Source organism: Corella eumyota, chromosome 6, assembly GCF_963082875.1.
Source record: "Corella eumyota chromosome 6, kaCorEumy4.1, whole genome shotgun sequence".
Classification (NCBI taxonomy): Eukaryota; Metazoa; Chordata; class Ascidiacea; order Phlebobranchia; family Corellidae; genus Corella; species Corella eumyota.
In genome coordinates, this window is record NC_137495.1 from 115950 (window position 1) to 143727 (window position 27778).

Here is a 27778-nt window from a genome sequence, read left to right on the forward strand (position 1 = left end):
AACTAAAAATCACAACCAAGATTAAGAAAAACATGTTTTATTTGTGTAAAAGTTACTGGCAACTGACAAAGTTTTTAAGTTTCCCCAAAGTTTTAATATATTCTTTATTTTCCACTGCTGTGGCTAACTTAATTATATCTTGAGCTAGTTCATTATTTATATCACGATCCTCCAAGAAATTGTAAAAATGCTCGTACAGTACCTGAACATTAAAAATAATTATTAATTTGTAAACACAGATAAACAATGCCATGTTAACAGCAATGTAATACAACAAATGGTAACACAAAGTCAAGATACTCTATGTTAAGGTCGTGCATTCGATCTACCCACATGGAGGATAAAGATATATACAAAAAAAAGTGACTCAACGATTAAAACATATCCAACAAAATAGATAAATTTAAAAATATAAAACTCACCGGATCAATATTTTCTGTATCGATTGTGTAAGTTGTCTCATCCACCTCAGTATTAAACAAAGTAAGAGTTTGGACGCTGAACAAGTTTTCATTGTCGTCTGTGGAAATTAATTTTAATTACAATAACATGAACACTAACATTATTTTAAAGTGCATATTACCCTTACTTTTGTATAGTTAGGGTTATAGAATACAAATTTATAGAGTTAGGAAAAGCAGGGTAATAGAATACAAATTTATAGAGCAGGGTAATAGAATACAAATTTATAGAGTTAGATCAAGCAGTGTAATAGAATACAAATTTATAGAATTAGATCAAGCAGGGTAATAGAATACAAATTTATAGAGTTAAGAAAAAAAGGGTAATAGAATACAAATTTATAGAGTTAGGAAAAAAGGGTAATAGAATACAAATTTATAGAGTTAAGAAAAAAAGGGTAATAGAATACAAATTTATAGAGTTAGGAAAAGCAGGGTAATAGAATACAAATTTATAGAGTTAGATCAAGCAGGGTAATAGAATACAAATTTATAGAGTTAGATCAAGCAGGGTAATAGAATACAAATTTATAGAGTTAGATCAAGCAGGGTAATAGAATACAAATTTATAGAGTTAGATCAAGCAGGGTAATAGAATACAAATTTATAGAGTTAGATCAAGCAGGGTAATAGAATACAAATTTATAGAGTTAGATCAAGCAGGGTAATAGAATACAAATTTATCGAGTTAGAAAAAAAGGGTAATAGAATACAAATTTATAGAGTTAGGAAAAGTAGGGTAATAGAACACAAATGTATAGAGTTAGGAAAAGCAGGGTAATAGAATTCAAATTTATACAGTTAGAAAAAAGGGTAATAGAATTGAAATTTATAGAGTTAGATCAAGCAGGGTAATAGAATACAAATTTATAGAGTTAGGAAAAAAGGGTAATAGAATACAATTTTATAGAGTTAGGAAAAAAGGGTAATAGAATACAATTTTAAAGAGTTAGGAAAAAAGGGTAATAGAATACAAATTTATAGAGTTAGATCAAGCAGGGTAATAGAATACAAATTTATAGAGTTAGGAAAAGCAGGGTAATAGAACACAAATTTATAGAGTTAGATCAAGCAGGGTAATAGAATACAAATTTATAGAGTTAAGAAAAGCAGGGTAATAGAATACAAATTTATAGAGTTAAGAAAAGCAGGGTAATAGAATACAAATTTATAGAGTTAGATCAAGCAGGGTAATAGAATACAAATTTATAGAGTTAGATCAAGCAGGGTAATAGAATACAAATTTATAGAGTTAGGAAAAGCAGGGTAATAGAATACAAATTTATAGAGTTAGGAAAAGCAGGGTAATAGAATACAAATTTATAGAGTTAGATCAAGCAGTGTAATAGAAAACAAATTTATAGAGTTAGATCAAGCAGGGTAATAGAATACAAATTTATACAGTTAGGAAAAAAGGGTAATAGAATACAAATTTAGAGAGTTAGGAAAAGCAGGGTAATAGAATACAAATTTATAGAGTTAAGAAAAGCAGGGTAATAGAATACAAATTTATAAAGTTAGGAGAAAAGGGTAATAGAATACAAATTTATAGAGTTTGGAAAAGCAGGGTAATAGAATACAAATTTATAGAGTTTGGAAAAAAAGGGTAATAGAATTCAAATTTATACAGTTAGAAAAAAGGGTAATAGAATTGAAATTTATAGAGTTAGATCAAGCAGGGTAATAGAATACAAATTTATAGAGTTAGGAAAAAAGGGTAATAGAATACAATTTTATAGAGTTAGGAAAAAAGGGTAATAGAATACAAATTTATAGAGTTAGATCAAGTAGGGTAATAGAATACAAATTTATAGAGTTAGGAAAAGCAGGGTAATAGAACACAAATTTATAGAGTTAGATCAAGCAGGGTAATAGAATACAAATTTATAGAGTTAAGAAAAGCAGGGTAATAGAATACAAATTTATAGAGTTAAGAAAAGCAGGGTAATAGAATACAAATTTATAGAGTTAGATCAAGCAGGGTAATAGAATACAAATTTATAGAGTTAGATCAAGCAGGGTAATAGAATACAAATTTATAGAGTTAGGAAAAGCAGGGTAATAGAATACAAATTTATAGAGTTAGGAAAAGCAGGGTAATAGAATACAAATTTATAGAGTTAGATCAAGCAGGGTAATAGAATACAAATTTATACAGTTAGGAAAAAAGGGTAATAGAATACAAATTTAGAGAGTTAGGAAAAGCAGGGTAATAGAATACAAATTTATAGAGTTAAGAAAAGCAGGGTAATAGAATACAAATTTATAAAGTTAGGAGAAAAGGGTAATAGAATACAAATTTATAGAGTTTGGAAAAGCAGGGTAATAGAATACAAATTTATAGAGTTTGGAAAAAAAGAGTAATAGAATTCAAATTTATACAGTTAGAAAAAAGGGTAATAGAATTGAAATTTATAGAGTTAGATCAAGCAGGGTAATAGAATACAAATTTATAGAGTTAGGAAAAAAGGGTAATAGAATACAAATTTATAGAGTTAGATCAAGTAGGGTAATAGAATACAAATTTATAGAGTTAGGAAAAGCAGGGTAATAGAACACAAATTTATAGAGTTAGATCAAGCAGGGTAATAGAATACAAATTTATAGAGTTAAGAAAAGCAGGGTAATAGAATACAAATTTATAGAGTTAAGAAAAGCAGGGTAATAGAATACAAATTTATAGAGTTAGATCAAGCAGGGTAATAGAATACAAATTTATAGAGTTAGATCAAGCAGGGTAATAGAATACAAATTTATAGAGTTAGGAAAAGCAGGGTAATAGAATACAAATTTATAGAGTTAGGAAAAGCAGGGTAATAGAATACAAATTTATAGAGTTAGATCAAGCAGTGTAATAGAAAACAAATTTATAGAGTTAGATCAAGCAGGGTAATAGAATACAAATTTATACAGTTAGGAAAAAAAGGTAATAGAATACAAATTTATAGAGTTAGGAAAAGCAGGGTAATAGAATACAAATTTATAGAGTTAAGAAAAGCAGGGTAATAGAATACAAATTTATAAAGTTAGGAGAAAAGGGTAATAGAATACAAATTTATAGAGTTTGGAAAAAAAGGGTAATAGAATACAAATTTATAAAGCAGGGTAATAGAATAGAAATTTATAGAGTTAGGAAAAAAAGGGTAATAGAATACAAATTATACAGTTAGGAAAAAAGGGTAATAGAATACAAATTTATAGAGTTAGGAAAAGCAGGGTAATAGAATACAAATTTATAGAGTTAGATCAAGCAGGGTAATAGAATACAAATTTATAGAGTTAGATCAAGCAGGGTAATAGAATACAAATTTATCGAGTTAGAAAAAAAGGGTAATAGAATACAAATTTATAGAGTTTGGAAAAGCAGGGTAATAGAATACAAATTTATAGATTTTGGAAAAAAAGGGTAATAGAATACAAATTTATAGAGTTAGATCAAGCAGGGTAATAGAATACAAATTTATCGAGTTAGAAAAAAAGGGTAATAGAATACAAATTTATAGAGTTAGGAAAAGTAGGGTAATAGAACACAAATGTATAGAGTTAGGAAAAGCAGGGTAATAGAATTCAAATTTATACAGTTAGAAAAAAGAGTAATAGAATTGAAATTTATAGAGTTAGATCAAGCAGGGTAATAGAATACAAATTTATAGAGTTAGGAAAAAAGGGTAATAGAATACAATTTTATAGAGTTAGGAAAAAAGAGTAATAGAATACAAATTTATAGAGTTAGATCAAGCAGGGTAATAGAATACAAATTTATAGAGTTAAGAAAAGCAGGGTAATAGAATACAAATTTATAGAGTTAAGAAAAGCAGGGTAATAGAATACAAATTTATAGAGTTAGGAAAAGCAGGGTAATAGAATACAAATTTATAGAGTTAGGAAAAGCAGGGTAATAGAATACAAATTTATAGAGTTAAGAAAAGCAGGGTAATAGAATACAAATTTATACAGTTAGGAAAAAAGGGTAATAGAATACAAATTTATAGAGTTTGGAAAAGCAGGGTAATAGAATACAAATTTATAGAGTTTGGAAAAAAAGGGTAATAGAATTCAAATTTATACAGTTAGAAAAAAGGGTAATAGAATTGAAATTTATAGAGTTAGATCAAGCAGGGTAATAGAATACAAATTTATAGAGTTAGGAAAAAAGGGTAATAGAATACAATTTTATAGAGTTAGGAAAAAAGGGTAATAGAATACAAATTTATAGAGTTAGATCAAGTAGGGTAATAGAATACAAATTTATAGAGTTAGGAAAAGCAGGGTAATAGAACACAAATTTATAGAGTTAGATCAAGCAGGGTAATAGAATACAAATTTATAGAGTTAAGAAAAGCAGGGTAATAGAATACAAATTTATAGAGTTAAGAAAAGCAGGGTAATAGAATACAAATTTATAGAGTTAGATCAAGCAGGGTAATAGAATACAAATTTATAGAGTTAGATCAAGCAGGGTAATAGAATACAAATTTATAGAGTTAGGAAAAGCAGGGTAATAGAATACAAATTTATAGAGTTAGGAAAAGCAGGGTAATAGAATACAAATTTATAGAGTTAGATCAAGCAGGGTAATAGAATACAAATTTATACAGTTAGGAAAAAAAGGTAATAGAATACAAATTTATAGAGTTAGGAAAAGCAGGGTAATAGAATACAAATTTATAGAGTTAAGAAAAGCAGGGTAATAGAATACAAATTTATAAAGTTAGGAGAAAAGGGTAATAGAATACAAATTTATAGAGTTTGGAAAAAAAGGGTAATAGAATACAAATTTATAAAGCAGGGTAATAGAATAGAAATTTATAGAGTTAGGAAAAAAAGGGTAATAGAATACAAATTATACAGTTAGGAAAAAAGGGTAATAGAATACAAATTTATAGAGTTAGGAAAAGCAGGGTAATAGAATACAAATTTATAGAGTTAGATCAAGCAGGGTAATAGAATACAAATTTATAGAGTTAGATCAAGCAGGGTAATAGAATACAAATTTATCGAGTTAGAAAAAAAGGGTAATAGAATACAAATTTATAGAGTTTGGAAAAGCAGGGTAATAGAATACAAATTTATAGATTTTGGAAAAAAAGGGTAATAGAATACAAATTTATAGAGTTAGATCAAGCAGGGTAATAGAATACAAATTTATCGAGTTAGAAAAAAAGGGTAATAGAATACAAATTTATAGAGTTAGGAAAAGTAGGGTAATAGAACACAAATGTATAGAGTTAGGAAAAGCAGGGTAATAGAATTCAAATTTATACAGTTAGAAAAAAGAGTAATAGAATTGAAATTTATAGAGTTAGATCAAGCAGGGTAATAGAATACAAATTTATAGAGTTAGGAAAAAAGGGTAATAGAATACAAATTTATAGAGTTAGGAAAAAAGGGTAATAGAATACAAATTTATAGAGTTAGATCAAGCAGGGTAATAGAATACAAATTTATAGAGTTAAGAAAAAAAGGGTAATAGAATACAAATTTATAGAGTTAGGAAAAGCAGGGTAATAGAATACAAATTTATAGAGTTAGGAAAAGCAGGGTAATAGAACACAAATTTATAGAGTTAGATCAAGCAGGGTAATAGAATACAAATTTATAGAGTTAGATCAAGCAGGGTAATAGAATACAAATTTATAGAGTTAGATCAAGCAGGGTAATAGAATACAAATTTATAGAGTTAGGAAAAGCAGGGTAATAGAATACAAATTTATAGAGTTAGATCAAGCAGGGTAATAGAATACAAATTTATAGAGTTAGATCAAGCAGGGTAATAGAATACAAATTTATAGAGTTAGGAAAAAAGGGTAATAGAATACAAATTTATAGAGTTAGATCAAGCAGGGTAATAGAATACAAATTTATAGAGTTAAGAAAAGCAGGGTAATAGAATACAAATTTATAGAGTTAAGAAAAGCAGGGTAATAGAATACAAATTTATAGAGTTAAGAAAAGCAGGGTAATAGAATACAAATTTATAGAGTTAGATCAAGCAGGGTAATAGAATACAAATTTATAGAGTTAGGAAAAGCAGGGTAATAGAATACAAATTTATAGAGTTAGGAAAAGCAGGGTAATAGAATACAAATTTATAGAGTTAGATCAAGCAGGGTAATAGAATACAAATTTATAGAGTTAGATCAAGCAGGGTAATAGAATACAAATTTATCGAGTTAGAAAAAAAGGGTAATAGAATACAAATTTATAGAGTTTGGAAAAGCAGGGTAATAGAATACAAATTTATAGATTTTGGAAAAAAAGGGTAATAGAATACAAATTTATAGAGTTAGATCAAGCAGGGTAATAGAATACAAATTTATCGAGTTAGAAAAAAAGGGTAATAGAATACAAATTTATAGAGTTAGGAAAAGTAGGGTAATAGAACACAAATGTATAGAGTTAGGAAAAGCAGGGTAATAGAATTCAAATTTATACAGTTAGAAAAAAGAGTAATAGAATTGAAATTTATAGAGTTAGATCAAGCAGGGTAATAGAATACAAATTTATAGAGTTAGGAAAAAAGGGTAATAGAATACAAATTTATAGAGTTAGATCAAGCAGGGTAATAGAATACAAATTTATAGAGTTAAGAAAAAAAGGGTAATAGAATACAAATTTATAGAGTTAGGAAAAGCAGGGTAATAGAATACAAATTTATAGAGTTAGGAAAAGCAGGGTAATAGAACACAAATTTATAGAGTTAGATCAAGCAGGGTAATAGAATACAAATTTATAGAGTTAGATCAAGCAGGGTAATAGAATACAAATTTATAGAGTTAGATCAAGCAGGGTAATAGAATACAAATTTATAGAGTTAGGAAAAGCAGGGTAATAGAATACAAATTTATAGAGTTAGATCAAGCAGGGTAATAGAATACAAATTTATAGAGTTAGATCAAGCAGGGTAATAGAATACAAATTTATAGAGTTAGGAAAAAAGGGTAATAGAATACAAATTTATAGAGTTAGATCAAGCAGGGTAATAGAATACAAATTTATAGAGTTAAGAAAAGCAGGGTAATAGAATACAAATTTATAGAGTTAAGAAAAGCAGGGTAATAGAATACAAATTTATAGAGTTAGATCAAGCAGGGTAATAGAATACAAATTTATAGAGTTAGATCAAGCAGGGTAATAGAATACAAATTTATAGAGTTAGGAAAAGCAGGGTAATAGAATACAAATTTATAGAGTTAGGAAAAGCAGGGTAATAGAATACAAATTTATAGAGTTAGATCAAGCAGTGTAATAGAAAACAAATTTATAGAGTTAGATCAAGCAGGGTAATAGAATACAAATTTATACAGTTAGGAAAAAAGGGTAATAGAATACAAATTTAGAGAGTTAGGAAAAGCAGGGTAATAGAATACAAATTTATAGAGTTAAGAAAAGCAGGGTAATAGAATACAAATTTATAAAGTTAGGAGAAAAGGGTAATAGAATACAAATTTATAGAGTTTGGAAAAGCAGGGTAATAGAATACAAATTTATAGAGTTTGGAAAAAAAGGGTAATAGAATTCAAATTTATACAGTTAGAAAAAAGGGTAATAGAATTGAAATTTATAGAGTTAGATCAAGCAGGGTAATAGAATACAAATTTATAGAGTTAGGAAAAAAGGGTAATAGAATACAATTTTATAGAGTTAGGAAAAAAGGGTAATAGAATACAAATTTATAGAGTTAGATCAAGTAGGGTAATAGAATACAAATTTATAGAGTTAGGAAAAGCAGGGTAATAGAACACAAATTTATAGAGTTAGATCAAGCAGGGTAATAGAATACAAATTTATAGAGTTAAGAAAAGCAGGGTAATAGAATACAAATTTATAGAGTTAAGAAAAGCAGGGTAATAGAATACAAATTTATAGAGTTAGATCAAGCAGGGTAATAGAATACAAATTTATAGAGTTAGGAAAAAAGGGTAATAGAATACAATTTTATAGAGTTAGGAAAAAAGGGTAATAGAATACAAATTTATAGAGTTAGATCAAGCAGGGTAATAGAATACAAATTTATAGAGTTAGGAAAAGCAGGGTAATAGAACACAAATTTATAGAGTTAGATCAAGCAGGGTAATAGAATACAAATTTATAGAGTTAAGAAAAGCAGGGTAATAGAATACAAATTTATAGAGTTAAGAAAAGCAGGGTAATAGAATACAAATTTATAGAGTTAGATCAAGCAGGGTAATAGAATACAAATTTATAGAGTTAGATCAAGCAGGGTAATAGAATACAAATTTATAGAGTTAGGAAAAGCAGGGTAATAGAATACAAATTTATACAGTTAGGAAAAAAGGGTAATAGAATACAAATTTAGAGAGTTAGGAAAAGCAGGGTAATAGAATACAAATTTATACAGTTAGGAAAAAAGGGTAATAGAATACAAATTTATAGAGTTAAGAAAAGCAGGGTAATAGAATACAAATTTATACAGTTAGGAAAAAAGGGTAATAGAATACAAATTTAGAGAGTTAGGAAAAGCAGGGTAATAGAATACAAATTTATAGAGTTAAGAAAAGCAGGGTAATAGAATACAAATTTATAAAGTTAGGAGAAAAGGGTAATAGAATACAAATTTATAGAGTTTGGAAAAGCAGGGTAATAGAATACAAATTTATAGAGTTTGGAAAAAAAGGGTAATAGAATTCAAATTTATACAGTTAGAAAAAAGGGTAATAGAATTGAAATTTATAGAGTTAGATCAAGCAGGGTAATAGAATACAAATTTATAGAGTTAGGAAAAAAGGGTAATAGAATACAATTTTATAGAGTTAGGAAAAAAGGGTAATAGAATACAAATTTATAGAGTTAGATCAAGTAGGGTAATAGAATACAAATTTATAGAGTTAGGAAAAGCAGGGTAATAGAACACAAATTTATAGAGTTAGATCAAGCAGGGTAATAGAATACAAATTTATAGAGTTAAGAAAAGCAGGGTAATAGAATACAAATTTATAGAGTTAAGAAAAGCAGGGTAATAGAATACAAATTTATAGAGTTAGATCAAGCAGGGTAATAGAATACAAATTTATAGAGTTAGATCAAGCAGGGTAATAGAATACAAATTTATAGAGTTAGGAAAAGCAGGGTAATAGAATACAAATTTATAGAGTTAGGAAAAGCAGGGTAATAGAATACAAATTTATAGAGTTAGATCAAGCAGTGTAATAGAAAACAAATTTATAGAGTTAGATCAAGCAGGGTAATAGAATACAAATTTATACAGTTAGGAAAAAAAGGTAATAGAATACAAATTTATAGAGTTAGGAAAAGCAGGGTAATAGAATACAAATTTATAGAGTTAAGAAAAGCAGGGTAATAGAATACAAATTTATAAAGTTAGGAGAAAAGGGTAATAGAATACAAATTTATAGAGTTTGGAAAAAAAGGGTAATAGAATACAAATTTATAAAGCAGGGTAATAGAATAGAAATTTATAGAGTTAGGAAAAAAAGGGTAATAGAATACAAATTATACAGTTAGGAAAAAAGGGTAATAGAATACAAATTTATAGAGTTAGGAAAAGCAGGGTAATAGAATACAAATTTATAGAGTTAGATCAAGCAGGGTAATAGAATACAAATTTATAGAGTTAGATCAAGCAGGGTAATAGAATACAAATTTATCGAGTTAGAAAAAAAGGGTAATAGAATACAAATTTATAGAGTTTGGAAAAGCAGGGTAATAGAATACAAATTTATAGATTTTGGAAAAAAAGGGTAATAGAATACAAATTTATAGAGTTAGGAAAAGTAGGGTAATAGAACACAAATGTATAGAGTTAGGAAAAGCAGGGTAATAGAATTCAAATTTATACAGTTAGAAAAAAGAGTAATAGAATTGAAATTTATAGAGTTAGATCAAGCAGGGTAATAGAATACAAATTTATCGAGTTAGGAAAAGCAGGGTAATAGAATACAAATTTATAGAGTTAAGAAAAGCAGGGTAATAGAATACAAATTTATAGAGTTAAGAAAAGCAGGGTAATAGAATACAAATTTATAGAGTTAGATCAAGCAGGGTAATAGAATACAAATTTATAGAGTTAGATCAAGCAGGGTAATAGAATACAAATTTATAGAGTTAGATCAAGCAGGGTAATAGAATACAAATTTATAGAGTTAGGAAAAGCAGGGTAATAGAATACAAATTTATAGAGTTAGGAAAAGCAGGGTAATAGAATACAAATTTATAGAGTTAGATCAAGCAGTGTAATAGAAAACAAATTTATAGAGTTAGATCAAGCAGGGTAATAGAATACAAATTTATAGAGTTAGGAAAAGTAGGGTAATAGAATACAAATTTATAGAGTTAGGAAAAGCAGGGTAATAGAATACAAATTTATAGAGTTAGATCAAGCAGTGTAATAGAAAACAAATTTATAGAGTTAGATCAAGCAGGGTAATAGAATACAAATTTATAGAGTTAAGAAAAAAAGGGTAATAGAATACAAATTTATAGAGTTAGGAAAAAAGGGTAATAGAATACAAATTTATAGAGTTAGATCAAGCAGGGTAATAGAATACAAATTTATAGAGTTAAGAAAAAAAGGGTAATAGAATACAAATTTATAGAGTTAGGAAAAAAGGGTAATAGAATACAAATTTATAGAGTTAGATCAAGCAGGGTAATAGAATACAAATTTATAGAGTTAAGAAAAAAAGGGTAATAGAATACAAATTTATAGAGTTAGGAAAAGCAGGGTAATAGAATACAAATTTATAGAGTTAGATCAAGCAGGGTAATAGAATACAAATTTATAGAGTTAGATCAAGCAGGGTAATAGAATACAAATTTATAGAGTTAGGAAAAGCAGGGTAATAGAATACAAATTTATACAGTTAGGAAAAGCAGGGTAATAGAATACAAATTTATACAGTTAGGAAAAGCAGGGTAATAGAATACAAATTTATAGAGTTAGATCAAGCAGGGTAATAGAATACAAATTTATAGAGTTAAGAAAAGCAGGGTAATAGAATACAAATTTATAAAGTTAGGAGAAAAGGGTAATAGAATACAAATTTATAGAGTTTGGAAAAGCAGGGTAATAGAATACAAATTTATAGAGTTTGGAAAAAAAGGGTAATAGAATTCAAATTTATACAGTTAGAAAAAAGGGTAATAGAATTGAAATTTATAGAGTTAGATCAAGCAGGGTAATAGAATACAAATTTATAGAGTTAGGAAAAAAGGGTAATAGAATACAATTTTATAGAGTTAGGAAAAAAGGGTAATAGAACACAAATTTATAGAGTTAGATCAAGCAGGGTAATAGAATACAAATTTATAGAGTTAAGAAAAGCAGGGTAATAGAATACAAATTTATAGAGTTAGATCAAGCAGGGTAATAGAATACAAATTTATAGAGTTAGATCAAGCAGGGTAATAGAATACAAATTTATAGAGTTAGGAAAAGCAGGGTAATAGAACACAAATTTATAGAGTTAGATCAAGCAGGGTAATAGAATACAAATTTATAGAGTTAAGAAAAGCAGGGTAATAGAATACAAATTTATAGAGTTAGGAAAAAAGGGTAATAGAATACAAATTTATAGAGTTAGATCAAGCAGGGTAATAGAATACAAATTTATAGAGTTAGATCAAGCAGGGTAATAGAATACAAATTTATAGAGTTAGATCAAGCAGGGTAATAGAATACAAATTTATAGAGTTAGGAAAAGCAGGGTAATAGAATACAAATTTATAGAGTTAGGAAAAGCAGGGTAATAGAATACAAATTTATAGAGTTAGATCAAGCAGTGTAATAGAAAACAAATTTATAGAGTTAGATCAAGCAGGGTAATAGAATACAAATTTATACAGTTAGGAAAAAAGGGTAATAGAATACAAATTTATAGAGTTAGGAAAAGCAGGGTAATAGAATACAAATTTATAGAGTTAAGAAAAGCAGGGTAATAGAATACAAATTTATAAAGTTAGGAAAAAAGGGTAATAGAATACAAATTTATAAAGTTTGGAAAAAAAGGGTAATAGAATACAAATTTATAAAGCAGGGTAATAGAATAGAAATTTATAGAGTTAGGAAAAAAAGGGTAATAGAATACAAATTATACAGTTAGGAAAAGCAGGGTAATAGAATACAAATTTATAGAGTTAGGAAAAGCAGGGTAATAGAATACAAATTTATAGAGTTAGATCAAGCAGGGTAATAGAATACAAATTTATAGAGTTAGATCAAGCAGGGTAATAGAATACAAATTTATCGAGTTAGAAAAAAAGGGTAATAGAATACAAATTTATAGAGTTTGGAAAAGCAGGGTAATAGAATACAAATTTATAGAGTTTGGAAAAGCAGAGTAATAGAATAAAATTTATAGATTTTGGAAAAAAAGGGTAATAGAATACAAATTTATAGAGTTAGATCAAGCAGGGTAATAGAATACAAATTTATAAAGTTAGGAAAAGCAGGGTAATAGAATACAAATTTATAGAGTTAGGAAAAGCAGGGTAATAGAATACAAATTTATAGAGTTAAGAAAAGCAGGGTAATAGAATACAAATTTATAAAGTTAGGAGAAAAGGGTAATAGAATACAAATTTATAGAGTTTGGAAAAAAAGGGTAATAGAATACAAATTTATAGAGTTAAGAAAAGCAGGGTAATAGAATACAAATTTATAAAGTTAGGAGAAAAGGGTAATAGAATACAAATTTATAGAGTTTGGAAAAGCAGGGTAATAGAATACAAATTTATAGGGTTTGGAAAAAAAGGGTAATAGAATTCAAATTTATACAGTTAGAAAAAAGGGTAATAGAATTGAAATTTATAGAGTTAGATCAAGCAGGGTAATAGAATACAAATTTATAGAGTTAGGAAAAAAGGGTAATAGAATACAAATTTATAGAGTTAGATCAAGCAGTGTAATAGAAAACAAATTTATAGAGTTAGATCAAGCAGGGTAATAGAATACAAATTTATACAGTTAGGAAAAAAGGGTAATAGAATACAAATTTAGAGAGTTAGGAAAAGCAGGGTAATAGAATACAAATTTATAGAGTTAAGAAAAGCAGGGTAATAGAATACAAATTTATAAAGTTAGGAGAAAAGGGTAATAGAATACAAATTTATAGAGTTTGGAAAAGCAGGGTAATAGAATACAAATTTATAGAGTTTGGAAAAAAAGGGTAATAGAATTCAAATTTATACAGTTAGAAAAAAGGGTAATAGAATTGAAATTTATAGAGTTAGATCAAGCAGGGTAATAGAATACAAATTTATAGAGTTAGGAAAAAAGGGTAATAGAATACAATTTTATAGAGTTAGGAAAAAAGGGTAATAGAATACAAATTTATAGAGTTAGATCAAGTAGGGTAATAGAATACAAATTTATAGAGTTAGGAAAAGCAGGGTAATAGAACACAAATTTATAGAGTTAGATCAAGCAGGGTAATAGAATACAAATTTATAGAGTTAAGAAAAGCAGGGTAATAGAATACAAATTTATAGAGTTAAGAAAAGCAGGGTAATAGAATACAAATTTATAGAGTTAGATCAAGCAGGGTAATAGAATACAAATTTATAGAGTTAGGAAAAAAGGGTAATAGAATACAATTTTATAGAGTTAGGAAAAAAGGGTAATAGAATACAAATTTATAGAGTTAGATCAAGCAGGGTAATAGAATACAAATTTATAGAGTTAGGAAAAGCAGGGTAATAGAACACAAATTTATAGAGTTAGATCAAGCAGGGTAATAGAATACAAATTTATAGAGTTAAGAAAAGCAGGGTAATAGAATACAAATTTATAGAGTTAAGAAAAGCAGGGTAATAGAATACAAATTTATAGAGTTAGATCAAGCAGGGTAATAGAATACAAATTTATAGAGTTAGATCAAGCAGGGTAATAGAATACAAATTTATAGAGTTAGGAAAAGCAGGGTAATAGAATACAAATTTATACAGTTAGGAAAAAAGGGTAATAGAATACAAATTTAGAGAGTTAGGAAAAGCAGGGTAATAGAATACAAATTTATACAGTTAGGAAAAAAGGGTAATAGAATACAAATTTATAGAGTTAAGAAAAGCAGGGTAATAGAATACAAATTTATACAGTTAGGAAAAAAGGGTAATAGAATACAAATTTAGAGAGTTAGGAAAAGCAGGGTAATAGAATACAAATTTATAGAGTTAAGAAAAGCAGGGTAATAGAATACAAATTTATAAAGTTAGGAGAAAAGGGTAATAGAATACAAATTTATAGAGTTTGGAAAAGCAGGGTAATAGAATACAAATTTATAGAGTTTGGAAAAAAAGGGTAATAGAATTCAAATTTATACAGTTAGAAAAAAGGGTAATAGAATTGAAATTTATAGAGTTAGATCAAGCAGGGTAATAGAATACAAATTTATAGAGTTAGGAAAAAAGGGTAATAGAATACAATTTTATAGAGTTAGGAAAAAAGGGTAATAGAATACAAATTTATAGAGTTAGATCAAGTAGGGTAATAGAATACAAATTTATAGAGTTAGGAAAAGCAGGGTAATAGAACACAAATTTATAGAGTTAGATCAAGCAGGGTAATAGAATACAAATTTATAGAGTTAAGAAAAGCAGGGTAATAGAATACAAATTTATAGAGTTAAGAAAAGCAGGGTAATAGAATACAAATTTATAGAGTTAGATCAAGCAGGGTAATAGAATACAAATTTATAGAGTTAGATCAAGCAGGGTAATAGAATACAAATTTATAGAGTTAGGAAAAGCAGGGTAATAGAATACAAATTTATAGAGTTAGGAAAAGCAGGGTAATAGAATACAAATTTATAGAGTTAGATCAAGCAGTGTAATAGAAAACAAATTTATAGAGTTAGATCAAGCAGGGTAATAGAATACAAATTTATACAGTTAGGAAAAAAAGGTAATAGAATACAAATTTATAGAGTTAGGAAAAGCAGGGTAATAGAATACAAATTTATAGAGTTAAGAAAAGCAGGGTAATAGAATACAAATTTATAAAGTTAGGAGAAAAGGGTAATAGAATACAAATTTATAGAGTTTGGAAAAAAAGGGTAATAGAATACAAATTTATAAAGCAGGGTAATAGAATAGAAATTTATAGAGTTAGGAAAAAAAGGGTAATAGAATACAAATTATACAGTTAGGAAAAAAGGGTAATAGAATACAAATTTATAGAGTTAGGAAAAGCAGGGTAATAGAATACAAATTTATAGAGTTAGATCAAGCAGGGTAATAGAATACAAATTTATAGAGTTAGATCAAGCAGGGTAATAGAATACAAATTTATCGAGTTAGAAAAAAAGGGTAATAGAATACAAATTTATAGAGTTTGGAAAAGCAGGGTAATAGAATACAAATTTATAGATTTTGGAAAAAAAGGGTAATAGAATACAAATTTATAGAGTTAGGAAAAGTAGGGTAATAGAACACAAATGTATAGAGTTAGGAAAAGCAGGGTAATAGAATTCAAATTTATACAGTTAGAAAAAAGAGTAATAGAATTGAAATTTATAGAGTTAGATCAAGCAGGGTAATAGAATACAAATTTATCGAGTTAGGAAAAGCAGGGTAATAGAATACAAATTTATAGAGTTAAGAAAAGCAGGGTAATAGAATACAAATTTATAGAGTTAAGAAAAGCAGGGTAATAGAATACAAATTTATAGAGTTAGATCAAGCAGGGTAATAGAATACAAATTTATAGAGTTAGATCAAGCAGGGTAATAGAATACAAATTTATAGAGTTAGATCAAGCAGGGTAATAGAATACAAATTTATAGAGTTAGGAAAAGCAGGGTAATAGAATACAAATTTATAGAGTTAGGAAAAGCAGGGTAATAGAATACAAATTTATAGAGTTAGATCAAGCAGTGTAATAGAAAACAAATTTATAGAGTTAGATCAAGCAGGGTAATAGAATACAAATTTATAGAGTTAGGAAAAGTAGGGTAATAGAATACAAATTTATAGAGTTAGGAAAAGCAGGGTAATAGAATACAAATTTATAGAGTTAGATCAAGCAGTGTAATAGAAAACAAATTTATAGAGTTAGATCAAGCAGGGTAATAGAATACAAATTTATAGAGTTAAGAAAAAAAGGGTAATAGAATACAAATTTATAGAGTTAGGAAAAAAGGGTAATAGAATACAAATTTATAGAGTTAGATCAAGCAGGGTAATAGAATACAAATTTATAGAGTTAAGAAAAAAAGGGTAATAGAATACAAATTTATAGAGTTAGGAAAAAAGGGTAATAGAATACAAATTTATAGAGTTAGATCAAGCAGGGTAATAGAATACAAATTTATAGAGTTAAGAAAAAAAGGGTAATAGAATACAAATTTATAGAGTTAGGAAAAGCAGGGTAATAGAATACAAATTTATAGAGTTAGATCAAGCAGGGTAATAGAATACAAATTTATAGAGTTAGATCAAGCAGGGTAATAGAATACAAATTTATAGAGTTAGGAAAAGCAGGGTAATAGAATACAAATTTATACAGTTAGGAAAAGCAGGGTAATAGAATACAAATTTATACAGTTAGGAAAAGCAGGGTAATAGAATACAAATTTATAGAGTTAGATCAAGCAGGGTAATAGAATACAAATTTATAGAGTTAAGAAAAGCAGGGTAATAGAATACAAATTTATAAAGTTAGGAGAAAAGGGTAATAGAATACAAATTTATAGAGTTTGGAAAAGCAGGGTAATAGAATACAAATTTATAGAGTTTGGAAAAAAAGGGTAATAGAATTCAAATTTATACAGTTAGAAAAAAGGGTAATAGAATTGAAATTTATAGAGTTAGATCAAGCAGGGTAATAGAATACAAATTTATAGAGTTAGGAAAAAAGGGTAATAGAATACAATTTTATAGAGTTAGGAAAAAAGGGTAATAGAACACAAATTTATAGAGTTAGATCAAGCAGGGTAATAGAATACAAATTTATAGAGTTAAGAAAAGCAGGGTAATAGAATACAAATTTATAGAGTTAGATCAAGCAGGGTAATAGAATACAAATTTATAGAGTTAGATCAAGCAGGGTAATAGAATACAAATTTATAGAGTTAGGAAAAGCAGGGTAATAGAACACAAATTTATAGAGTTAGATCAAGCAGGGTAATAGAATACAAATTTATAGAGTTAAGAAAAGCAGGGTAATAGAATACAAATTTATAGAGTTAGGAAAAAAGGGTAATAGAATACAAATTTATAGAGTTAGATCAAGCAGGGTAATAGAATACAAATTTATAGAGTTAGATCAAGCAGGGTAATAGAATACAAATTTATAGAGTTAGATCAAGCAGGGTAATAGAATACAAATTTATAGAGTTAGGAAAAGCAGGGTAATAGAATACAAATTTATAGAGTTAGGAAAAGCAGGGTAATAGAATACAAATTTATAGAGTTAGATCAAGCAGTGTAATAGAAAACAAATTTATAGAGTTAGATCAAGCAGGGTAATAGAATACAAATTTATACAGTTAGGAAAAAAGGGTAATAGAATACAAATTTATAGAGTTAGGAAAAGCAGGGTAATAGAATACAAATTTATAGAGTTAAGAAAAGCAGGGTAATAGAATACAAATTTATAAAGTTAGGAAAAAAGGGTAATAGAATACAAATTTATAAAGTTTGGAAAAAAAGGGTAATAGAATACAAATTTATAAAGCAGGGTAATAGAATAGAAATTTATAGAGTTAGGAAAAAAAGGGTAATAGAATACAAATTATACAGTTAGGAAAAGCAGGGTAATAGAATACAAATTTATAGAGTTAGGAAAAGCAGGGTAATAGAATACAAATTTATAGAGTTAGATCAAGCAGGGTAATAGAATACAAATTTATAGAGTTAGATCAAGCAGGGTAATAGAATACAAATTTATCGAGTTAGAAAAAAAGGGTAATAGAATACAAATTTATAGAGTTTGGAAAAGCAGGGTAATAGAATACAAATTTATAGAGTTTGGAAAAGCAGAGTAATAGAATAAAATTTATAGATTTTGGAAAAAAAGGGTAATAGAATACAAATTTATAGAGTTAGATCAAGCAGGGTAATAGAATACAAATTTATAAAGTTAGGAAAAGCAGGGTAATAGAATACAAATTTATAGAGTTAGGAAAAGCAGGGTAATAGAATACAAATTTATAGAGTTAAGAAAAGCAGGGTAATAGAATACAAATTTATAAAGTTAGGAGAAAAGGGTAATAGAATACAAATTTATAGAGTTTGGAAAAAAAGGGTAATAGAATACAAATTTATAGAGTTAAGAAAAGCAGGGTAATAGAATACAAATTTATAAAGTTAGGAGAAAAGGGTAATAGAATACAAATTTATAGAGTTTGGAAAAGCAGGGTAATAGAATACAAATTTATAGGGTTTGGAAAAAAAGGGTAATAGAATTCAAATTTATACAGTTAGAAAAAAGGGTAATAGAATTGAAATTTATAGAGTTAGATCAAGCAGGGTAATAGAATACAAATTTATAGAGTTAGGAAAAAAGGGTAATAGAATACAAATTTATAGAGTTAGATCAAGCAGGGTAATAGAATACAAATTTATAGAGTTAGGAAAAGCAGGGTAATAGAATACAAATTTATAGAGTTAGGAAAAGCAGGGTAATAGAATACAAATTTATAGAGTTAGATCAAGCAGGGTAATAGAATACAAATTTATAGAGTTAGATCAAGCAGGGTAATAGAATACAAATTTATAGAGTTAGGAAAAGCAGGGTAATAGAACACAAATTTATAGAGTTAGGAAAAAAGGGTAATAGAATACAAATTTATAGAGTTAGGAAAAGCAGGGTAATAGAACACAAATTTATAGAGTTAGGAAAAAAGGGTAATAGAACACAAATTTATAGAGTTAGATCAAGCAGGGTAATAGAATACAAATTTATAGAGTTAGATCAAGCAGGGTAATAGAATACAAATTTATAGAGTTAGATCAAGCAGGGTAATAGAATACAAATTTATAGAGTTAGGAAAAGCAGGGTAATAGAACACAAATTTATAGAGTTAGGAAAAAAGGGTAATAGAATACAAATTTATAGAGTTAGGAAAAGCAGGGTAATAGAACACAAATTTATAGAGTTAGGAAAAAAGGGTAATAGAATACAAATTTATAGAGTTAGATCAAGCAGGGTAATAGAATACAAATTTATAGAGTTAGATCAAGCAGGGTAATAGAATACAAATTTATAGAGTTAGGAAAAGCAGGGTAATAGAATACAAATTTATAGAGTTAGGAAAAGCAGGGTAATAGAATACAAATTTATAGAGTTAGATCAAGCAGGGTAATAGAATACAAATTTATAGAGTTAGATCAAGCAGGGTAATAGAATACAAATTTATCGAGTTAGAAAAAAAGGGTAATAGAATACAAATTTATAGAGTTTGGAAAAGCAGGGTAATAGAATACAAATTTATAGAGTTTGGAAAAGCAGAGTAATAGAATAAAATTTATAGATTTTGGAAAAAAAGGGTAATAGAATACAAATTTATAGAGTTAGATCAAGCAGGGTAATAGAATACAAATTTATAAAGTTAGGAAAAGCAGGGTAATAGAATACAAATTTATAGAGTTAGGAAAAGCAGGGTAATAGAATACAAATTTATAGAGTTAAGAAAAGCAGGGTAATAGAATACAAATTTATAAAGTTAGGAGAAAAGGGTAATAGAATACAAATTTATAGAGTTTGGAAAAAAAGGGTAATAGAATACAAATTTATAGAGTTAAGAAAAGCAGGGTAATAGAATACAAATTTATAAAGTTAGGAGAAAAGGGTAATAGAATACAAATTTATAGAGTTTGGAAAAGCAGGGTAATAGAATACAAATTTATAGGGTTTGGAAAAAAAGGGTAATAGAATTCAAATTTATACAGTTAGAAAAAAGGGTAATAGAATTGAAATTTATAGAGTTAGATCAAGCAGGGTAATAGAATACAAATTTATAGAGTTAGGAAAAAAGGGTAATAGAATACAAATTTATAGAGTTAGATCAAGCAGGGTAATAGAATACAAATTTATAGAGTTAGGAAAAGCAGGGTAATAGAATACAAATTTATAGAGTTAGGAAAAGCAGGGTAATAGAATACAAATTTATAGAGTTAGATCAAGCAGGGTAATAGAATACAAATTTATAGAGTTAGATCAAGCAGGGTAATAGAATACAAATTTATAGAGTTAGGAAAAGCAGGGTAATAGAACACAAATTTATAGAGTTAGGAAAAAAGGGTAATAGAATACAAATTTATAGAGTTAGGAAAAGCAGGGTAATAGAACACAAATTTATAGAGTTAGGAAAAAAGGGTAATAGAATACAAATTTATAGAGTTAGATCAAGCAGGGTAATAGAATACAAATTTATAGAGTTAGATCAAGCAGGGTAATAGAATACAAATTTATAGAGTTAGATCAAGCAGGGTAATAGAATACAAATTTATAGAGTTAGGAAAAGCAGGGTAATAGAACACAAATTTATAGAGTTAGGAAAAAAGGGTAATAGAATACAAATTTATAGAGTTAGGAAAAGCAGGGTAATAGAACACAAATTTATAGAGTTAGGAAAAAAGGGTAATAGAATACAAATTTATAGAGTTAGATCAAGCAGGGTAATAGAATACAAATTTATAGAGTTAGATCAAGCAGGGTAATAGAATACAAATTTATAGAGTTAGGAAAAGCAGGGTAATAGAATACAAATTTATAGAGTTAGATCAAGCAGGGTAATAGAATACAAATTTATACAGTTAGGAAAAAAGGGTAATAGAATACAAATTTATAGAATTAAGAAAAGCAGAGTAATAGAATACAAATTTATAGAGTTAGATCAAGCAGGGTAATAGAATACAAATTTATACAGTTAGGAAAAAAGGGTAATAGAATACAAATTTATAGAGTTAGGAAAAGCAGGGTAATAGAATACAAATTTATAGAGTTAAGAAAAGCAGGGTAATAGAATACAAATTTATAAAGTTAAGAAAAAAGGGTAATAGAATACAAATTTATAGAGTTTGGAAAAGCAGGGTAATAGAATACAAATTTATAGAGTTAGGAAAAAAGGGTAATAGAATACAAATTTATAGAGTTAGGAAAAGCAGGGTAATAGAACACAAATTTATAGAGTTAGAAAAAAAGGGTAAAAGAATACAAATTTATAGAGTTAGGAAAAGTAGGGTAATAGAATACAAATTTATAGAGTTAGGAAAAAAGGGTAATAGAATACAAATTTATAGAGTTAGGAAAAGCAGGGTAATAGAACACAAATTTATAGAGTTAGGAAAAAAGGGTAAAAGAATACAAATTTATAGAGTTAGATCAAGCAGGGTAATATAATACAAATTTATAGAACAGGGTAATAGAATACAAATTTATAGAACAGGGTAATAGAATACAAATTTATAGAGTTAGGAAAAAAGGGTAAAAGAATACAAATTTATAGAGTTAGGAAAAAAGGGTAAAAGAATACAAATTTATAGAGTTAGAACAAGCAGGGTAATAGAATACAAATTTATAGAGTTAAGAAAAGCAGGGTAATAGAATACAAATTTATAGAGTTAGATCAAGCAGGGTAATAGAATACAAATTTATAGACTTAGGAAAAGCAGGGTAATAGAATACAAATTTATAGAGTTAGATCAAGCAGGGTAATAGAATACAAATTTATACAGTTAGGAAAAAAGGGTAATAGAATACAAATTTATAGAGTTAGGAAAAAAGGGTAATAGAATACAAATTTATAGAGTTAGGAAAAGCAGGGTAATAGAATACAAATTTATAGAATTAAGAAAAGCTGGGTAATAGAATACAAATTTATAGAGTTAGATCAAACAGGGTAATAGAATACAAATTTATACAGTTAGGAAAAAAGGGTAATAGAATACAAATGTATAGAATTAAGAAAAGCAGAGTAATAGAATACAAATTTATAGAGTTAGATCAAGCAGGGTAATAGAATACAAATTTATACAGTTAGGAAAAAAGGGTAATAGAATACAAATTTATAGAGTTAGATCAAGCAGGGTAATAGAATACAAATTTATAGAGTTAAGAAAAGCAGGGTAATAGAATACAAATTTATAAAGTTAAGAAAAAAGGGTAATAGAATACAAATTTATAGAGTTTGGAAAAGCAGGGTAATAGAATACCAATTTATAGAGTTAGGAAAAGCAGGGTAATAGAATACAAATTTATAGAGTTTGGAAAAGCAGGGTAATAGAATACAAATTTATAGAGTTAGGAAAAGCAGGGTAATAGAATACAAATTTATAGAGTTAGGAAAAGCAGGGTAATAGAATACAAATTTACAGAGTTAGGAAAAGCAGGGTAATAGAATACAAATTTATAGAGTTAGATCAAGCAGGGTAATAGAATACAAATTTATAGAGTTAGGAAAAGTAGGGTAATAGAATACAAATTTATAGAGTTAGGAAAAGCAGGGTAATAGAATACAAATTTATAGAGTTAAGAAAAGCAGGGTAATAGAATACAAATTTATAAAGTTAAGAAAAAAGGGTAATAGAATACAAATTTATAGAGTTTGGAAAAGCAGGGTAATAGAATACCAATTTATAGAGTTAGGAAAAGCAGGGTAATAGAATACAAATTTATAGAGTTTGGAAAAGCAGGGTAATAGAATACAAATTTATAGAGTTAGGAAAAGTAGGGTAATAGAATACAAATTTATAGAGTTAGGAAAAAAGGGTAATAGAATACAAATTTATAGAGTTAGGAAAAGCAGGGTAATAGAACACAAATTTATAGAGTTAGGAAAAAAGGGTAAAAGAATACAAATTTATAGAGTTAGATCAAGCAGGGTAATATAATACAAATTTATAGAACAGGGTAATAGAATACAAATTTATAGAACAGGGTAATAGAATACAAATTTATAGAGTTAGGAAAAAAGGGTAAAAGAATACAAATTTATAGAGTTAGGAAAAAAGGGTAAAAGAATACAAATTTATAGAGTTAGAACAAGCAGGGTAATAGAATACAAATTTATAGAGTTAAGAAAAGCAGGGTAATAGAATACAAATTTATAGAGTTAGATCAAGCAGGGTAATAGAATACAAATTTATAGACTTAGGAAAAGCAGGGTAATAGAATACAAATTTATAGAGTTAGATCAAGCAGGGTAATAGAATACAAATTTATACAGTTAGGAAAAAAGGGTAATAGAATACAAATTTATAGAGTTAGGAAAAAAGGGTAATAGAATACAAATTTATAGAGTTAGGAAAAGCAGGGTAATAGAATACAAATTTATAGAATTAAGAAAAGCTGGGTAATAGAATACAAATTTATAGAGTTAGATCAAACAGGGTAATAGAATACAAATTTATACAGTTAGGAAAAAAGGGTAATAGAATACAAATTTATAGAATTAAGAAAAGCAGAGTAATAGAATACAAATTTATAGAGTTAGATCAAGCAGGGTAATAGAATACAAATTTATACAGTTAGGAAAAAAGGGTAATAGAATACAAATTTATAGAGTTAGATCAAGCAGGGTAATAGAATACAAATTTATAGAGTTAAGAAAAGCAGGGTAATAGAATACAAATTTATAAAGTTAAGAAAAAAGAGTAATAGAATACAAATTTATAGAGTTTGGAAAAGCAGGGTAATAGAATACCAATTTATAGAGTTAGGAAAAGCAGGGTAATAGAATACAAATTTATAGAGTTTGGAAAAGCAGGGTAATAGAATACAAATTTATAGAGTTAGGAAAAGCAGGGTAATAGAATACAAATTTATAGAGTTAGGAAAAGCAGGGTAATAGAATACAAATTTATAGAGTTAGGAAAAGCAGGGTAATAGAATACAAATTTATAGAGTTTGGAAAAGCAGGGTAATAGAATACAAAATTATAGAGTTAGGAAAAGCAGGGTAATAGAATACAAATTTATAGAGTTTGGAAAAGCAGGGTAATAGAATACAAATTTATAGAGTTAGGAAAAGCAGGGTAATAGAATACAAATTTATAGAGATAGGAGAAAAGGGTAATAGAATACAGGAAAAGCAGGGTAATAGAATACAAATTTATAGAGTTTGGAAAAGCAGGGTAATAGAATACAAATTTATAGAGTTAGGAAAAAAAGGGTAATAGAATACAAATTTATAGAGTTAGGAAAAGCAGGGTAATAGAATACAAATTTATAGAGTTAGGAGAAAAGGGTAATAGAATACAAATTTATAGAGTTAGGAAAAGCAGGGTAATAGAATACAAATTTATAGAGAATGGAAAAAAAGGGTAATAGAATACAAATTTATAGAGTTTGGAAAAGCAGGGTAATAGAATACAAATTTATAGAGTTAGATCAAGTAGGGTAATAGAATACAAATTTATAGAGTTAGGAAAAAAAGGGTAATAGAATACAAATTTATAGAGTTAGATCAAGCAGTGTAATAGAATACAAATTTATAGAATTAGAAAAAAAAGGGTAATAGAATACAAATTTATAGAGTTAGGAAAAGCAGGGTAATAGAATACAAATTTATAGAGTTTGGAAAAGCAGGGTAATAGAATACAAATTTATAGAGTTAGGAAAAGCAGGGTAATAGAATACAAATTTATAGAGTTAGGAAAAGCAGGGTAATAGAATACAAATTTATAGAGTTAGGAAAAGCAGGGTAATAGAATACAAATTTATAGAGTTTGCAAAAGCAGGGTAATAGAATACAAATTTATAGAGTTAGGAAAAGCAGGGTAATAGAATACAAATTTATAGAGTTAAGAAAAGCAGGGTAATAGAATACAAATTTATAGAGTTAGGAAAAGCAGGGTAATAGAATACAAATTTATGGAGTTAGGAAAAGCAGGGTAATAGAATACAAATTTATAGAGTTAGATCAAGCAGTGTAATAGAATACAAATTTATAGAATTAGAAAAAAAAGGGTAATAGAATACAAATTTATAGAGTTCGGAAAAGCAGGGTAATAGAATACAAATTTATAGAGTTAGGAAAAGCAGGGTAATAGAATACAAATTTATAGAGTTAGGAAAAGTAGGGTAATAGAATACAAATTTATAGAGTTAGGAAAAGCAGGGTAATAGAATACAAATTTATAGAGTTAGGAAAAGTAGGGTAATAGAATACAAATTTATAGAGTTAGGAAAAGTAGGGTAATAGAATACAAATTTATAGAGTTAGATCAAGCAGGGTAATAGAATACAAATTTATAGAGTTAGGAAAAGTAGGGTAATAGAATACAAATTTATAGAGTTAGATCAAGCAGGGTAATAGAATACAAATTTATAGAGTTAGGAAAAGTAGGGTAATAGAATACAAATTTATAGAGTTAGGAAAAGCAGGGTAATAGAATACAAATTTATAGAGTTAGGAAAAGTAGGGTAATAGAATACAAATTTATAGAGTTAGATCAAGCAGGGTAATAGAATACAAATTTATAGAGTTAGATCAAGCAGGGTAATAGAATACAAATTTATAGAGCAGGGGCAAGCAGGGGAATTACCTGGATTATCTCGGGGAAAGAAACATTCAAACATTAAAGTTTCATGGTTGGCTGGTTTGTTGATTTCTATGGTGAACTCAGGTCGTGATACAAGGTCGCCGTCATGGGAATCCTCTGCCTGCAAACAAATATATATTTTAGTATACTAACTAGTCATAAACGACAATCAGAATTACCTCTTCGTTTTCCTCCAAGCTCGGTAATGAACCGTTGACATTGAATTTAATTGAAATTCTGAAACAAAAAAGAAAATTTACATTTTTTTTGCCTATATTTACTTATTGTTAATATAGGAAGACTGACTTTGCTACCACAACATAAAAAAAACAGTTTTTACTTCGACCTAGTCTCAAGTTGCCTTTAGGTTTGACATTTTTTTACTCCATTGCCCGATATTTAACAAGTTTAATGGTTATTGGCTCAACAGAAGTTTATTCTGTTTTATCACCAAAAGACATCACAGCATGAAAGCAGTCAGGCATAAGAACCAACCTACAAACTTATGTACTAAGGCAAAGTGTTTTAACCACTACACCAAGCTGATAAATTAAAATTTAAACTTAAAAAAAACAATTTCTTAAACACAACAAAATAAAACCCACTTATCCCCTTCTATTTCTTTTGTGACCTCACACTGGGCCCCTTGAATTTTAACACCCCAGCCTGGGACCTTGGAGATTTCCCTTTCATTTTCCTTTTCTTGAGAAATCTCGTCTTTTAGAAACTCTGTGAATTCTTTGTCACCTGTGATGTCATAATACAATATTTAAAATATTTTAATTGTTTTTCTCAAAAATTACAAAAAATTGTGAGTATATAACTTTTAAATACCCTGACTATCATTTAAATATTACAAAAACTAATGCAACATAACAATTAAGGTAGTAGGCATCATTATGTTAGATCCTGGGTTCGAATCCCGACAAACCGGTCTGGAAAGTAGGGCAAAAAATGCACGCCTAAAATTGTCGTTTTGCACGCCTGGCTTTAAAAGTTAATGCAAAATTAAAGGTAAACACGCTAACTTAAATCATGCGTGCACGCACAGACCAAAAATTTTAGTATTAGTGCACGCGCAGTCATGTCAATTTTTACGCTTGCACGCACGAGATCTTGTCGAAAACTGCCCTTCTTTTTAGACTGGCCGACAATTCCACACCTGGGCTTTATAAGAATGCTTTATATTAATAAGTTAACATATGAAACCTTCACTGTGGAAACCCCCACATGAACAACTTATTGTGCTTGAAGCTGATTGGCTGAGAATAGATCGACTAAAATTTCGGTTGAAAATAGACGGAGAATAAATCGATCGAACTGAAGAAACAAGTTGCTCAGATCTAAAATAAAATTGACAATTAGGATAGATTGGGTTGGGATTATACAAATAAATTATACAAAAAATTATTTAAATATTAGATCGTGCAAATCACAAATAATAGCGATATGATTCTAAATATAGTAAAATAAAATATATTTAAGAAATCATGAAAAAAAAATGCAATTCCAAAAACTTTATTTAAAAACAATACTTTTAAAATCACGTTAAAATTACAGACTGACCAATCTGACAAAATATAAAAAACTAATTTCAACAAACCTTGGCCGAGTGATGTTCTGAGTTTTCAAAATAGTGGAACGTAAAGTTCGTTGGAACGTTTTAGCAAAAACTGACATTTTTCAACTTTTTAAATTAAAACAAAATAAACAAAGTTGTTAAATACAACAAATTCTAAATAAAACAATATTTGATCATTTAAATTTGTCCAATTTGAAGCTAAAATAGTCGTTAAACTAAATTTACTGAGTGACTTCCAAACGCACATGGTCCTAAAGGTTAAATGTTACCAG

The 27778-nt window shown here is 27.4% G+C and overlaps 1 protein-coding gene across 1 annotated transcript; it reads right to left on the reverse strand.

The window, feature by feature from the left end:
• Positions 1–21: 21 nt before the first annotated feature.
• Positions 22–27661, reverse strand: LOC145755073 (complement component 1 Q subcomponent-binding protein, mitochondrial-like). The gene is made up of 7 exons (XM_082571273.1): positions 27528–27661; positions 27134–27267; positions 26530–26671; positions 26104–26161; positions 25928–26045; positions 423–520; positions 22–202 (listed from the first exon to the last, which is right to left on the reverse strand). Exons 1-7 carry the CDS (start codon positions 27602–27604, stop codon positions 53–55), a joined length of 777 nt encoding a protein of 258 aa, XP_082427399.1. The 5' UTR covers positions 27605–27661; the 3' UTR covers positions 22–52.
• Between the last annotated feature and the right edge of the window lie 117 nt (positions 27662–27778).

Bases quoted from the DNA above. Each gene is read 5' to 3' on its own strand.
- LOC145755073 (XM_082571273.1), bottom strand. From the start codon at position 27,604: ATGTCAGTTTTTGCTAAAACGTTCCAACGAACTTTACGTTCCACTATT. The intron at 27,268-27,527 runs GTTTGTTGAAAT...ATTTTATTTTAG, and splicing joins CAGAACATCACTCGGCCAAG to ATCTGAGCAACTTGTTTCTT. The intron at 203-422 runs GTGAGTTTTATA...TTTAATGTTCAG, and splicing joins ATACAGAAAATATTGATCCG to GTACTGTACGAGCATTTTTA.